Raw genomic sequence first — 14962 nt, forward strand, 5'->3', positions numbered from 1 at the left:
CGAAACTTTTTTCTAGGCCTTTGCTTCTAAATCAGTTTCTCCTTATAGGTGGTCACTAGCTGGAGGGATGTCTGATACACAAATCACTTCGAGAATTAAAAATTTTTTTAACCTGGGGCGCCTGGGTGGCTCAGTGGGTTAAGCCGCTGCCTTCAGCTCAGGTCATGATCTCGGGGTCCTGGGATCGAGTCCCGCATCGGGCTTTCTGCTCAGTGGAGAGCCTGCTTCCTCCTCTCTCTCTGCCTGCCTCTCTTGTGATTTCTCTCTGTCAAATAAATAAATCTTTAAAAAAAAAAAAAATTTGTTTTAACCTGAAAAATAAAATCAGTGAAGAAATGCTAAAAGAGTTGGTGTTAATATAAAAATGACAGCTGCGGAGAGAGTTCCTCATGGCTATTTTCAACAATAAAGAAAACTATTATATAAGCAACCCAGCTGTTTTTATTTTCCTCTGGGGACTCTAAAACTAAGTAATGAGCTTAAGTTGAAGTAGGAAGTTAGTTTACCAAAGTTAACAAATAAAATTCCTGAATATACACATCGTATAGGAGATAGATTACATTATTAACAAAGTTGTGTGATCTTTTTCACAAAACTTGTTAAAAACAGATGTGGGCTGGGTGGACGCACAGAAAATACGGCATCGGCTTCCACCTCCGCGGGTGCCTGGCTCCTCCCCGCTCCCTCTTACCTCCTTCTCCCCCTTTCCCCTCCCTCCCTCTTTCCTCCTCCCTCCCTCTCTCCTCTTCCCTTTGCCAGTCTGATTGCACCCTAGGCCTCTGCTTGCTTTCTTCCACAGGGAGCTTTCTCCCAACACTTAAGTTTTCTTATAAGTGTTTCCTCATCCTGTCTTAACCTCCATAGAGAGACCCTCCCTGAACCCCTTGAGAAGCCATCACTCCTCACCCTACATCTCTCTGTCCTTTTTTTCTGTTTTGGTCGATGTTTGTAGCATGACACCTAAGAATATCTGGTTCACTTTTTCTGTTTTGTTACTGCATACTCCCCTTCCCGCACGATGACCACTGCCTCAGCTAGAACGTCCTGTGAATTCCTTCATGGTGGGCACTTGTCTCTTATTCACAACTATATTCCTAGGACCCAACACAGTCTTTTTCCCCGGTTCCTGGCACATAGCTCTTAAAATCCTTGCCATCTCTGGAGTGTCTTGCATATGCCAGTGAGATGACAGGTGGCTGAGGCCATGGGTACCTTCAGACGTCTGAAGTGGGGACAGGTTTGTGCAACCTGACATTAATTCCAGCTAGCTAGTGTCAAAACTGAATGGAATTGTAGGACGAAGTCTGTGTTGGAGGGCTGGAGAGATGGTGTTGGAAAGGACACCACACATTTGGTTTCAGAAGTGTTGGAGGTAAAAACGATTTACAGGTGCACAAAATTATTTGTTGGATGGATGGGTGGAAACATAAACTATTACACTTCCTTGCGGTTTACTTTTATTACCAGCATATGTTACCTTTTTAATTAAAAAGTATGTCGGAGAGCGTGGGTAGCTCAGTTGTTAAGCGTCTGCCTTCAGCTCAAGTCATGATCCCAGGGTCCTGGGATCGAGCCCTGCATCAGGCTCCCTGTTCTGTGGGGAGTCTGCTTCTCCCTCTCCCACTCCCTCTGCTGTGTTCCCTCTCTCGCTGTGTTTCTCTCTGTCAAATAAATAAATAAAATCTTTAAAAAATATATATATGTTAATAGGGGCACCTAAGTGGGTCATTCGGTTTAGTGTCTGCCTTTGGCTGAGGTCATGATCCCAGGGTCCTTCGATCTAGCTGCAAGTACGGGCTCCCTTCTCAGCGGGGAGTCTGCGTCTCCTTCTGCCTGCCACTCCCTCTCCTTGTGCGTACACTACCAGATAAATAAATAAAACCTTAAATCATAAATATCGTAGATATCTGAAAGGAGATGTTTAAATTCACAGACCCCGCAGGCAGAATAAGAGCATGTAAGTTAGCGTAGTGCACATCTGTGACGAGAAGCAACTTCCCATATTCGGTCTTACATTTTCTCTGTTTCATTCTTAGATGAACTCATGTAGTTTTAATTATCTGTGTGTAATTTTGCTGTAGTACAATTTAAAATGTGCTCACTTTTATAAGTTAGAGAAAAATTTTCGGAAGTATGCCTTCTACTTTTGTTTTATAAACTGACTTACCCGTGGCACTTGAATTTCAAAGAGAATTGGGGGAAGGCCCAGATTCAAAGACCTGCTCAGGCTGATTAAAGAAAGAATAAGACGTGTTTTCAAAAAGGTTATTCTAAAAGTCATCAGTATAAAAGCAGCATTTTAAACAGTATATTTTTACTTATTACAAAAGCAGCACTTGTTCATTTTAGAAAAACCTAGAACTTGGTGACAAAAAGAAAGATCATTGCAGTTCCATCACCACCTGAAAATCATTACTATTACCAGAGGCTGTTGCCAGCCTTTTAGATGTTTTTCTGTGCGTGTAAACATATAAATAGAGACCAGGTCATTCATTCATCAATAAGAACATCTTCTCATCACATCAACTGGCCTAAATCGTTCTTCATCATTGTAGTATTTCATTGACTGGACGTTCCCCTCAGTACTTAACCAAAAACCTGGTTGCTGCACCTTTAGCTCACCTTTTTTTGCTATCCGGACATTTGCGCTCAATGTTTTATATTTTTAATTTATTATTAAACGTCTTCATTTATACAGTACTCCAAAAGTGACATTCTCCTGACATTATAATTTCTTAGCTTCTTAAGAAACCAGAAAAGGGGGAGGAGCCAACTGAAAAGCCAAGAGAAAGAGCCGAGGAAGTGGATGCTGGAGGTGGAAAGCGGGAGCCCACGCCCTCTGGGAGCTTGGCGGAGGAGCCCAGGGAAAAGTAAGCCCGCGCTTCTGTTGCTTTGACCGCATGAAGGATCACAGACTGTCCTGTCTTAGTACAAGCGCTTGTATTTCATACTGCTTGTGGAATTCAGGGATTTTACCACGCTATGCTTCTCCACACCTTTAATTCTCCTTGGTCATACTAGGAACTCAGCTCCTTTTATCTGCAGCTTCAGGTCTGTCTTCCAAGCAGGGACACGTCCTTCTCCTGGTTCCTTAGCTGTGCCTGTCCTGGCCTCTTCCTTTGGATTCCCATCATCGCCCTTTAGGTCTTCAGGATCTCCTTCGCGCTCTCTTGTCCAAGTGCTAGGATTCCTTCGTTGGTGTTAACATCCCTGTGGCCCTTCCGTGGAATTTGACCGGCAGCTGTGGGTCCTCGTGTTCCATTAGCCCTGCTTTCTCGGGCTGTGGGCATGTACTTCTCAGCTGCTTGTGACATGCTGCTCATGACAGGAGCGCAAGCAGGGCTTCTGTGGGAATGGGACGGTTTCTGCACAGTGGCCAGAGAGACCTGTCAGAACCTTGTCAGGTGGAGCCCCTCCCTCCTGCCTCTGAGCCTGCCCCTGAGCCTCCAGGTTCGGTCACCTCCGCAGTCCACGGGGCAAAGTGTACTGAGGCTCCTCGTTTCCCTGGCCCAGGGCTCCTGCGCACGCACGGCATCAGGACACGCTGGAGCTTCCCAGAGCCAGGGCTGCTCTGCTTCTGAGGTGTCTGGAAGTGAATTTACGTTTGCAGGCAGGATGGCAGGGTCATGGGTTTAGGCTGCCGTTTGCCTCCTAGAAACAGCAATCTGAATTACTTCTTACTGTCTTTCTTCCACACAGACTTGTGATTAAAAAAAAAGAAACAAAGTTTCCCTCTTTTGGGGGGTTCTGGTTTATTGATTTGTTTGTAGAATGAATTCATACATGATTATGAAATCTGAGATCTGTTAGCACCATGGTTCTGCTGGAGGTGTTTGTATTATTGCTTATGCTATTATAGCAGGGCCTTTTGTCATGTTTCTGGCATGAATTTACGCTTTGCTTATGGATCTTTTTCTCCCCACCAGTCCTACTGCTTCTGTTTTGAGGGGAAGCCGCAGATAGCATGTGAGGATTTTTACCTGTGGGTTGTGAAGGGAAAGACTTTAAGAACCAAAGGAGCTAAGCAGCCACTTATTTATTTATTGTGCATTTGCCAGTGTAATATATGTATAAAAATGAGTAAATCAGAGTTAATTTTAGCTACACCTGAAGCAGAAACCAAGCCATCAGTATCATCTCTGTGTCTTGATGGATGTGGACTTGGGCCACTAGGAAAGTCACATGAGCCGTTTGGTCTCCTGGACTTTATCTGTAAAGGGGGGAGTTATATTTACTTTGAGGGGTTACTGAGAATTAGAAAAGTAAGGATACATGCCTGTTATGTGTGTCGTTTAGGGTTAACCGTAGATACTGTGGTTACTATTGTCGATTCATCTTTCAGCCATTTTTTCCTGAATGCCTGTGGTGTGCGCATTACGTGCACGCCTGCGATGCGCTGACAAGCAGACTTAGGTAGTCCCTGCCTCTTCGGTAACTTGTGGTCTGGATGGGAAGACAGGTACTCGAGAAGCAGCATACCTAACTGAGGTTACTGAGAATTTGTATTGAATCACAGGTCACAGAATGACAGTGATAAAGAGCAAAGGGAGATGGAGAGAGGATTTCGAGAAAAAGAGCCTGAAACACAAAGATGCCATGTGGACGACAGCAGAAAGCACAGAGCCCACTGTGAGTTAGACAAGTTTTCAAGGAGAAACGAAGAAGAGCCAAAGTGGGGGAAAGGAGTCCCCCCAGACAGAGGGAAGAAGGGGAACCAGGACAGTGGCGTCCCTGTGGAGGCGGCAGAGTGGCCCAGGAGAGAGCACAGGAGTGAAGGCGGCCCAGCACCCAAGGCGGAGCGCCTGGGAAACAAGGTTCTTTTGTTCGTTCATTCACCAACCTTACAAGTATCAGCTGCACATCTGTAGGCTTACACCTGCTTTGCCAAACGGAAGTTCCTTTGTTTAGCCGAAACAGAGAAATCCACATTAGGAGTGTCGAGATTCCGGAGCACACACTCGGACAGTGGGAAGTCTGCCCCTGCTGGGTTCTGCCCCTCAGGGAGTGCACTGCCAGGAGCTGCGTTTCCTGACACTCTGGAGCTTTCTCTTACGTTACTAGTAACGTAACGTACTCCTGGTTCTCAGGAGACAGTCAGTGGCTCCTAAATATGCGTCAGGTGCGTGTAGTTGGCAAAGGGTTGGAACTGTCCACTTAGACTGCCAAATGGCTTTCTTTCCCCCCAGGAGTTTATTTGTATTCGGATCACGTTGTCGCAGAGAAGCAGTACTAATGGGGTCCCCTCCCTTCCAGGGCCAGGCCCCATGGTGCAGCCAGTCCCCCCACGACCCGACCACCCGATGACCGAGGGCTCCGAGGCTCCCCGGGCTGCCGGCCACACCCTCCCGCCACCCCATCCCTGACCGCGACAAGCACGCGGTCCTCCGTCTGCACGATGTTGTCGTTTATGCTTCAGAAGCGGAAGCACACGGTGTGCGACCTGAAATTGGCTTTCTCACTCCGCAGAATTCCCTTCAGATCCACCCAAGGTGTTGCTGGTACCAGTAATGTGGTTTTTTGAAATGTTCTCAGTAAAGGCAAGGTAGAGCTACTGGCAAGAGGGGAGCCTTCTTTTTTTTTCCCTTTTTAATTTATTTGACAGAGAGAGGAAACACAGGGGGGATGTGCAGGGGGAATGGGAGAGGGAGAGGCAGGCCTCCCGTAGAGCAGGGAGCCTGATGCAGGGCTCGATCCCAGTTCCCTGGGATCATGACCTGAGCTCAAGGCAGACGCCCAACGACTGAGGCCCCCGGCGCCCCAAGGGGAGCCGTCTTATCTGCAGCCTTGACTGTCTGTATCACTCAGAGGTTTCTGTAGTTACTTGAAGTGCAGGTCCAGCCGTGGGTCTTTTGGGTGGGAGTTGTTTCATGAACACTGTCTCAGCTGCCTGCTGATGCGGCAGCCGTGAGTGGTCTGTGTTTGCATATCGTTAGGTGTCGGGACTCCTCTCAGTTAACTGTGAGGCTCTGGAGGTAATAAGGTGCCTTGTGCTAATGGCACCTTTCGTATGAGGCCTGGCAGGTTACAGTGTCCTTTCACCGTCTGTGCAGCCAGTATTGTCCTGGTGAAAAGCAGGACCGTGTGTGTTGGCCACAGGCAGGAGGTGGCCTGGGACCCCTGTGCCTCTGTGTGCACGGGGATTCAGACCCACCGCCCCTGCCCAGACCTTCCCGCGCTCTTCACTGGCCAGGTGCCTGCTAAGGAAACGGTAGATGTCCTGGTGGTGACCGTGGGGCCTGGGCGTGGGTAGAGGTGAGTTGGTGGGCGACATCTTGCGGGATGTGCCTGGGCCCCCAGGTGGCCAAGGGAAGGGGTGCAGGAGCGTGAGGCTCCCCTGAGCCAGGGCTTGGTTGATCCCCGTCTCCTCCAGGGCAGAGCTGTCTGGCTTCTCACTGGTGCTCCTGATCCTTAACCTTCAGTGTCCCTTGGTCCTTCGCTGGCCTCACCATCCTGGTGTCCTGAAACAGTTCAGTAGTATTTTACACACTTGATTTTCTTTCAAAGATTTTCTGCATTTATTTGACAGAGGGACAAGCAAGAGACAGCAAGAGAGGAAACACAAGCAGGGGAGTAGGGAGCAGGGAGCCCAACGTGGGGCTCGATCCCGGGACCCTGGATCATGACCAGAGCTGAAGGCGGCCGCTCAGTGACTGAGCCACACAGACGCCCCGTTGACACACTTGATTCAAGCATCGTGTGTTCCTCCACCTCAGAGTTCGGTCAGGTGGAGACAGTCAGGGATAAGCCACATGGAAGGTGGTCATTATAGATGTTATGAATTTGGCTCATGACCCTAAAAGCCACCTCTGGCCAAGCCTTGCTTTGTCTCAGGCTGTGTGTTTACCCTGCCTGATGAGTTGGAGGGGCTGAGGCGTGTGTGTAAATCCTCTCCTCTCCACCTGGGAGGGGAACACCGAGACTCCACTGGCTCTGGGGTGTTCTGGGTTTGAGCCTTACATTTTCCCAGACACCAATTTTACCTTCTTTCGGGTTATTAAATATTAACTGTCTTCCTTTTCATGGCTTTTGTTGGCTTCAAAATGCCTGGTGTCTGAGACCATGATGTGAAAAAGGCAGATTTTCAGCCGCAAGACTGATCTGCTTCAGCTAGTTAGGGTCGTCGGACCCTGGAAGCAGTGGTGTTTTGCTCCCTCCTAGATGGCCAGCCTTTGGGAGGGTAACTGCCCCTGCCTTTGTCCTGGCAGGACCAGCCAGCCTTGCAGCTGTACCAGCCAGGAGCTCGCATCCGAGCGCGAGAGACTGGTGGGGGAGTCTCCGTGGAGGGCCGTGATGGGAGCAGGGGCGAGGCCGAAGATTCGGCGTGTGCTGGTTCCCAGAAGAGTGAAGAGGCAGGGTGAGTCAGCGCGCACGCTTGATGGGAAGCTCCCATTCAGCGTTTTACGGGTTAGAAAGGGCATCCAGAAATGTATCAATTAGCCTCGAGTATAACTCGCAAGGTACATTCACTCCTTATGAGGAAATCGGAAACTAGAAATATAAATGTGGTACAGAAACATCTAGAAACCATTCTTAAGAAAGAAGCAATCTGTTAAAAAATTGAAAAGTTGTCATAGATCTTACTGTTTTTAGTATAAACTAGTATATACTGTCTAGCCAAAACAGAACAGATAATCTCTCTTGAAAAGTAGAAATGTATGATTACAACAGGGAAGAATATTAGTTTTGTACCAGTGTGAACTCGGAAGCACTTGAAACATGTTGTGGGAATAACCTGTACTTTGAGTTCTTCACGGTTGTGGGTGAGTGATCTGTTGGGATCTGGATCTCGTGTGTGTGTGTGTGTGTGTGTGTGAGAGAGAGAGCGAGCTGTAGTTTAAAAGAGGGGAGGGAGGGAGCTGCGCTCATGCCATTGTAAGCTGGTGGTCCAGACACCCGTGCCGCGTGCCGGGAGCATTCTCTGACGTCTGCGTGCCGTAGCCCCTAGGACAGGAGCGTTGCCGCCACGTGAAGTCCACAGCTTGAAGTACTGCCCCTTCAACAGTTTGGCCACTGACTTTTTTCACGGCCTTTGGGTGGGTGTGCTGCTCGTGGTGTGTGACCGCTGTTACGGAAGGGCTGCTGGGGTGACAGAGGGCATTATTTGGGGACGGGGATAACTTAGTGCAGCATCTGGGGTTTTCCTTTTTGCAGTCTCGAAAGGACTTAATGGAGCTTTCTGCAATTATGCATTCATAGTATTTTTTAATGTTAGCGGAATTTTTAAACATGAATGTTTTGGCACTATGCTTTGGACCACATATTAAATACTTTTAGTTGCTATGGATTTGAATTCCAGTTATGGTACTTTTCCTACATTGAATTTTACATAATAAAATATTGCTTTTCAGAATGTAGCTTTAATTACCTGAGTATTTTGTTGATTATTCCTTACTAAATATGAAGTGTTCATCGAAAACCTGAGCATTTGCGGCACCTGATGGCTCAGGTCATGAACTTTGGGTCCTGCGATCAACCCCTGTGTCGGGCTCCCTGGTCAGTGGAGAGCCTGTTTCTCTCCCCCCCTCCACCCTGCTTGTGTTTTCTTTTCCTATCCCTGTTTCTCTCTCTCAGATAAGTAAATTAATTCTTAAAAAAACAAAACAAAACGACCTGAGACTTACTCCTCTATTGTTAAAGACATTTGGCTGTTGGACAGATACTCTGTACTGTGGCATTGCTGTGTTTTTGCTCTTGACTCTGGGACTCCCAGAATTGGTGGGGGAGGGGTGAGAAGGACTTGCTGTGATTTAGTGACGTCCGTGTGACCCAGCACAGCCAGCACTGACGGAGAAGGGACAGGTAGTGACTGTTTGAGATACTGCAGACTCTCCGGTCTCTGTTACGAGTTGTAAACTCTGCCACTAGGCAATACATAATGAATGGACAGGGCTGTGTTCCAATAAAATTTTATTTACAAAAACACGCAGCAGGCCATATTTGGCCTGTGGACCGTAGTTTGCTGACTCCTACTGAGAGTATGGATCAGAGTGGAACTCCCAGTGAGTAAGCCACTGTGTTCTCACTGCTCATTACGTATAGGGCTTTGATCTGGAAACACAAGTGGAACCAAGATGGACTGAAGACTCAGCATAAGACCTGAAACCATAAAATTCCTGGAAAGAAACATAGAGGATTCGATCCTTGTCACCAGTCTTCACGATCATTTTTTATATTTGACGTGAAAAGCAAAGACAACAAAAATAAAAATAAACAAATGGAACTACATTAGGACTAAAAAAAGTTTCACACGAAAGGAACCCATTTATAAAATGAAAATGCAGCCCATGGAGAGAAAAAAATATCTTAACACAAGATACCTAATAAGGGGTTAATATCCAAAATATGTGAGGAATTCATACAACTCAACAGCAAAAAAACTACAAATTACCCAATAAAAAAAGGGGGCAAAAGACCCAAATAGATCTTTTTCAAAGAGGACATCCCAGATGGCCAACAGGTACACGAAAAGGTGCGCAACACCATTGCTCATCAGAGAAATAGAAACCAAAACCCCAAGGAAATACCACCTCACACCTGTCAGAGTAGTTAAAATCACACAGACAAGAGAGAGCGTCTTGGCAAGGATGGGAAGGAAAGGGAACCCTTGTGCACCATTGGTGGGAATGCCTAGTAGTAAAGCCACTACGGTATGGCAGTGTGGAGATTCCTCAAGACATTAAAAACAGATCAGCAGTGCCACTGTGGGCACAGATCCAAAGGGAGCAGAAGCGCTGCCTTAAAGAGGTACCTGTTCACACGTTCATCCCAGCATCGTTCACAGTAGCCCGGGTATGGAAGTGACCTAGTGTCCACGATGGATGGATGGATGAGGAAAATGGAATATTATGTGGGCTCACAAAAGGAAACCCTGCCATCTTCAACACCGGATGGACTAGGAGGGCAATATGCTTCGTGAAGTAAGCCGGACGAAAAAGACAAACACTGCATAGTGTCACTTCCAGGTACGGTGTGGAGAAGAAAAAAAATCCAACTCCTAGAAACAGTAAAAATGGTGGCTGACAGGACTCGTGTGTGAGGGAAATAGGGAGAGGTTAGTGAAAGTCCTAGGTTATTCAGTTACAAGATTAAGGTCGAGGACCTTATGTACGACATAATGACTGTTGATAACACTGTATTGTATAATTGGAATTTGCAAAGAGGAGAGTTTTCTCATCAGAAAAAGTGCAAATATGTGAGGTGATGCAAACTGTGAATCCTTTCATAATGTATACATTTTACAAATGAGTATGTTGTACACGTTAAGTGTTACCCATCTGTCAGTTATACCTCAATAAAGCTGGAAAATACGTAGATAAAATGTAGTACTCCCTCTGAGAGTTTCCTGAGATCTGTCCCCACGGCTTCCCGAAAGTCACTTTGACATTCCTGATTTAGAACAATAATACATCTGTATGATGGGTTACCTCAGTATAGAACACTTCCATATACACTTGCCAGTTTCGGCTTAGACTCACTTCTAAGACTGGTTGGGTAGGACATAGATGAACTCCCTTTTATAAACTAGCAAACAGGGTTAGAGATGTCTAGCACCTGTTGCTGGCGAAGTCAGAAGCTGCTTTCATATTTGTAAAGTTTTTATTAATAATTACCCAGATAAAAAAGGTTTCTGAGCTTGCCACATGTCTAAGAAATGGCAGAAATGTTCTTCACATGGACATACCCCATGGGAGTTGCAGCCTACATCACGGGCAGTGCTCAGTGTGACGGAGGGGCGGTGTGCGGCTGGCCGCCTTCTGGTTTGCCTTCTATATTTGCCTTTGAAAATTTTCTTTTTTTTTTTTTCTATTGTTTCTCATTTTAGATCCCAGTCTGGTTTTATTTGGCTATCTAATATTTTTAATAATTATATTTAAATGCGAACATAGCAAAGCAGAACATTAACTATCAGTATTTTAATGGATCTCAGTGTTGCTAGTAAGTTATAAACACCAGCTAACTGAAGAAATTCCTCAAATCTGACATGAATTAGACACTCTGAAGAATCTCATTTACATCTTTGGAAACAAGTTCTCACTTGCTTGATAATAGTGCTTACTGATTAATCATCTCCCACTTCGTGAGTCATGTGACAATGAGACCTTTGGGGTAAGATGAGGCAGCTCATGGGCAACAGGTTCTCTGTACAGATCTCCACAAGGAAAGCAGGGTGTGTGGCCGTGGCCTGGGGGCACCTCTGGCCACAGTCCTGCCCATGTAGGGGACCCAGCTGGTGAGGAGCGTCCGCTTCTTCACATCACACCACGAGAAAGGATCTTTTAGGTTCGCCGGTCATGAAATTCTCATTTGTATCTGTTTTCTCAACTCTGATAAAAGGAGAGAGAATTACCTACACTTTAAGTAGATTTGTTTGCTATTCCGTTCTTCCTATCTTTAAAATTAAGGACATGTCAGAGATTAAAGTGAAGAATTAAGTAAAGTGAAGAATTAGGTATTTGATTTGATCTGTGTTAATAGCAAAAAAAAAAAAAAATGACAGAAAATTAGTTTATATTCAGAACAGTATTCAGTCAACAGGGTTTTTGTCTGTTGTTTTTTTTTTTTTTAAAGCAAATTAGCCTACTTAAATCCACCAGTTAATTGCTTTAACCCGGTCCCAGCTATAGCAAGTTCTAATGATAGTAATTGCTGTATGAAGATTCAGTTTTTAAATCTTTAAGAAATTTTGTCACTTCAGTGAAGTCTAGAAAAATGCTGTCTTCTCTGTGTGAGCTTCTGTTGGGCTGCATTTTGGTGGAAAGCTAACAGCTTCTTGTAAGTGCTTCTCCTTTGTATCGAAAGCATGTTTATCATGTAATGTTTTAAATTCTCCCCAAATTCTTCAGTTACACATCTAAAGGAAAAATAATTACATTAGTAACTTTGTATCACAAAAGCAATAAAAGATGTCCTGGCAGACTTAAGCAGTCTATCCCATAGAGGAATGGCATTTTTCAACAATAATAGCATTTATAGTAGAACAGTTCAAATTATTGTTATGGTAGAAATTATTGTCATGTCAAGGGGCCAGAGAGCTGTGTGCCTACATATAATTACCTGGCCACACATGCGTGGGTAGGCATTTCCTACATCACTTGGACCCTACTTTTCCGAACTAAAAAGTGGAACAACTGATTTGACAAAGGATTCTTATACCACTGTGGGGTGTGAAGGCCAATGTAGGAGATGTTTGGGTACCAAACTCTGGCATTTATTGGATGTCTTAACAGATGGTAGAAACCGTGATATCCAGACTCAAGCCTTGCTATGGACTGAACTTTGTCCCCACAGAGTTCATGTATTAAAGCCCTAACCCTCCTCCCTCCCCCATACGAATGTATCTGGAGTGAAAAAGTAATCAGTGTTAAATGGGCTTATAAGGATGGGGCCCTGCTCTGATAGGATTAGTGTTCTTGTAAGAGGAGACACCAGAAGGTGCCCGTCTGCAAGCCAGGGAGTCCTCACCGAAATACCTGGCACCTTGATCTTGGACTTCTGGCCTCCAGAACTGTGAGATAAGTATCTGTGTCTGAAGCTGCCCTTCAGTGGTATTTTGTTAGCGGTGGCTGCAGCTGAGTGAGACAGGCCTGTCCCAGGAAGCCTGAGGACCGAGAGGATGCAGGAAGGAACCCGGTGGTGGCTCCCCTCTCCTGGATCATCCCAACAAGATTTGGTCATTCCTACGTTATAAAGAAAATTCCTCTGGCAAAGAGTGCCACGTCAAAACATAAAATGGAAGTGTCCTCCAGCTAGCATTTGAACTCCTAACACTGCATCCTACATACAGACCCGCACAAGTACAGACAGTAAGCACACCAGCTGTCCCTACGCCCTGCTGTAATGGGAGAAATGGGCAATGTCTGGCTGGCAGAATACTGATGCTGAAATGTCCACAGTGTGTGACAAAGTTAGAATTGCAAGATGTGCTTTAAGTAGTTAAACACACTGGATGTTTGTGTGTGCTAGAAAATGTCTGAAAAGATGTGTACCAACGTGAAGTAGAGGGTCCATGGATCTACAGCAAAGGAAGTAAGAATACTCAGCGGGGGAAAGATTTCCCCAACAAATAGTGCTGCGTTCTGGACAGCTGCAGGCCGAGAAATGAAATCAGACCACTTTCTTACACCACACACAGAAATAAACTCCAGACAGATTAAAGACATAACTGTGAGACCTGAGACCATAAAACTCCTAAACCACAGGCATCAATCTGGTAGAAATCAGCCTTAGCAACGTACTGGTGGGTGCTGCATCTCAGGCAAGGGAACAAAAGCAAACATAAACTCTTGGGATGGTACCAAAATGAAAAGCCTCTGCACAGCAAAGGAAACCACCAACAAAACAAAAAGGCAACCTACAGAATAGAAGATACTTGCAAATGACATGTCTGATGAAGGGTTAATATCCCAAATACATCAAGATTCTATCAGTTCTGAGAAAACAAGCAATCTGATTAATAAGTGGGCAGAAGACCTGAGAAGACATTTTCCCAAAGACAAAGCGGGTCAAAAGGGGGCACCTGGGTGGCTCAGTCTGTTAAGCATCTGCCTTTGGGACCTCATGATCCGAGGATCCTTGAATTGAGCCACACATCTTGGGCCCCTTGCTCAGCCCGGAGCCTGCTTCCCCCTCTGCCACTCCCCCTGCTTGTGTGCTCTCTGACAAATAAATAATCTTCAAAAAAAAAAAAAAATACACGAAAAGGTTCACAACATCACCAATCATCAGGGAAATGCAAATTAATACCATAATGTGAGACCACACTTCTATTAAATTTAGATTCTATTCAGAATGGGTAGAATAAAAAAGACAAGAGGTAACAAGTGCTGGAGAGGATGTGGAGAAGAGGGAACCCTTGTGCAGTGCTCTAGTGGGAGTGTAAATTGGTGCAGCCACTGTGGAATATGGTATAGAAGTCCCTGAGAAAACTAAAAATGGAAATACCGTATAATTCAGTAATTCCACTGCTGGTTATTTTCCCAAAGAAAACAAAAACTCTAATTTGAAAAGATACATGTACCCCTGTGTTTATTGTAGCATTATTTACAGTAGCCAAGATACAGAAGGAGCTCGTGTCCATCCATAAATGGGTAAAGATGTTACATATATGTGTGTGTGTGTGTGCGCGTGCACGCGCGTGTATATATGCAGATGATGGAATATTACTCAGTCACAAAAAAGGAATGAGATCTTGCCATTTGCGACAGCATGTTTGGACCTAGAGGGTTTTATGCTAAGTGAAATAAATCAGAACAAAAGCAATACAAATGATTTCACTTATATGTACAATCTAAAAACAAACAGAAAGACTCCTAAGTACGGAGAGTAAACCAGTGGTTGCCAGAGGGGAGAAGGGGCTGGGGGGGGGGGGGATGGGCAAAATGGGTGAAGGGAGGTTAAGAGGTACAAACATAAAAATACTCAAGCTTTTAGGAAAAATACAGGAAATATGCCACAATTTAATAGTAATTGCAGGTAGGGTTAAGACGGTTTTTAGTTTTTTCTAATTTTTAAAAAGATTATGTACAAAAATAGATTTTCATTGACTCTCATTCCAAATGAATTCAGATCTGAGTTGGTAAGCATCCTTCTGTCTTCATCTAAGACAGAGCTGTAGAAGCCACACGAATATTAAAACAAAAGGAGTGTGGTGCCTGGTTGGCTCAATTGGCAAAACACGAGGCTCTGGATCTCAGAGATGTGGACTCAAGTCCGACGTTGGGTGCAGACCTTAAAAATGTAAAAAAAAATCTTAAAAGCAGTCTCTGCTACAGACAGAGAGCCCAGCTAAGTCAATAGGTCCCCTAAAATGTAAGTGTCAGGTGCATGAACGTTGAGTGACGTCTAGTAACCTTTCATGTTCTATAAAACTCACTGGACTGAGCTCATTTAAAATAGTTGGAATTACAGAGGAAAATGAAAATGTAGGTAGGGTCACATTGACTAAAGCTACTGTATAGGAGGC

General features: G+C 45.1%; 1 protein-coding gene across 15 annotated transcripts in view; it reads left to right on the top strand.

The window, feature by feature from the left end:
- The window catches only part of UPF3A (UPF3A regulator of nonsense mediated mRNA decay), a 34240-nt gene that overhangs the window by 12628 nt on the left and 6650 nt on the right, over positions 1-14962 (top strand). For 2 of the 15 annotated variants that reach the window (XM_046028224.1, XM_046028225.1), the window contains exons 8-11: positions 2740-2870; positions 4517-4814; positions 7206-7354; positions 9040-10891. In XM_046028224.1, coding sequence (XP_045884180.1) covers positions 2740-2870; positions 4517-4814; positions 7206-7354; positions 9040-9100 — 639 coding nt within the window. In that variant the 3' untranslated portion in view covers positions 9101-10891. The other 13 variants (XM_046028226.1, XM_046028227.1, XM_046028233.1 and 10 more) reach the window with 11 other exon arrangements.

This window comes from Meles meles, chromosome 14, assembly GCF_922984935.1.
Source record: "Meles meles chromosome 14, mMelMel3.1 paternal haplotype, whole genome shotgun sequence".
In the NCBI taxonomy this organism is placed as follows: domain Eukaryota; kingdom Metazoa; phylum Chordata; class Mammalia; order Carnivora; family Mustelidae; genus Meles; species Meles meles.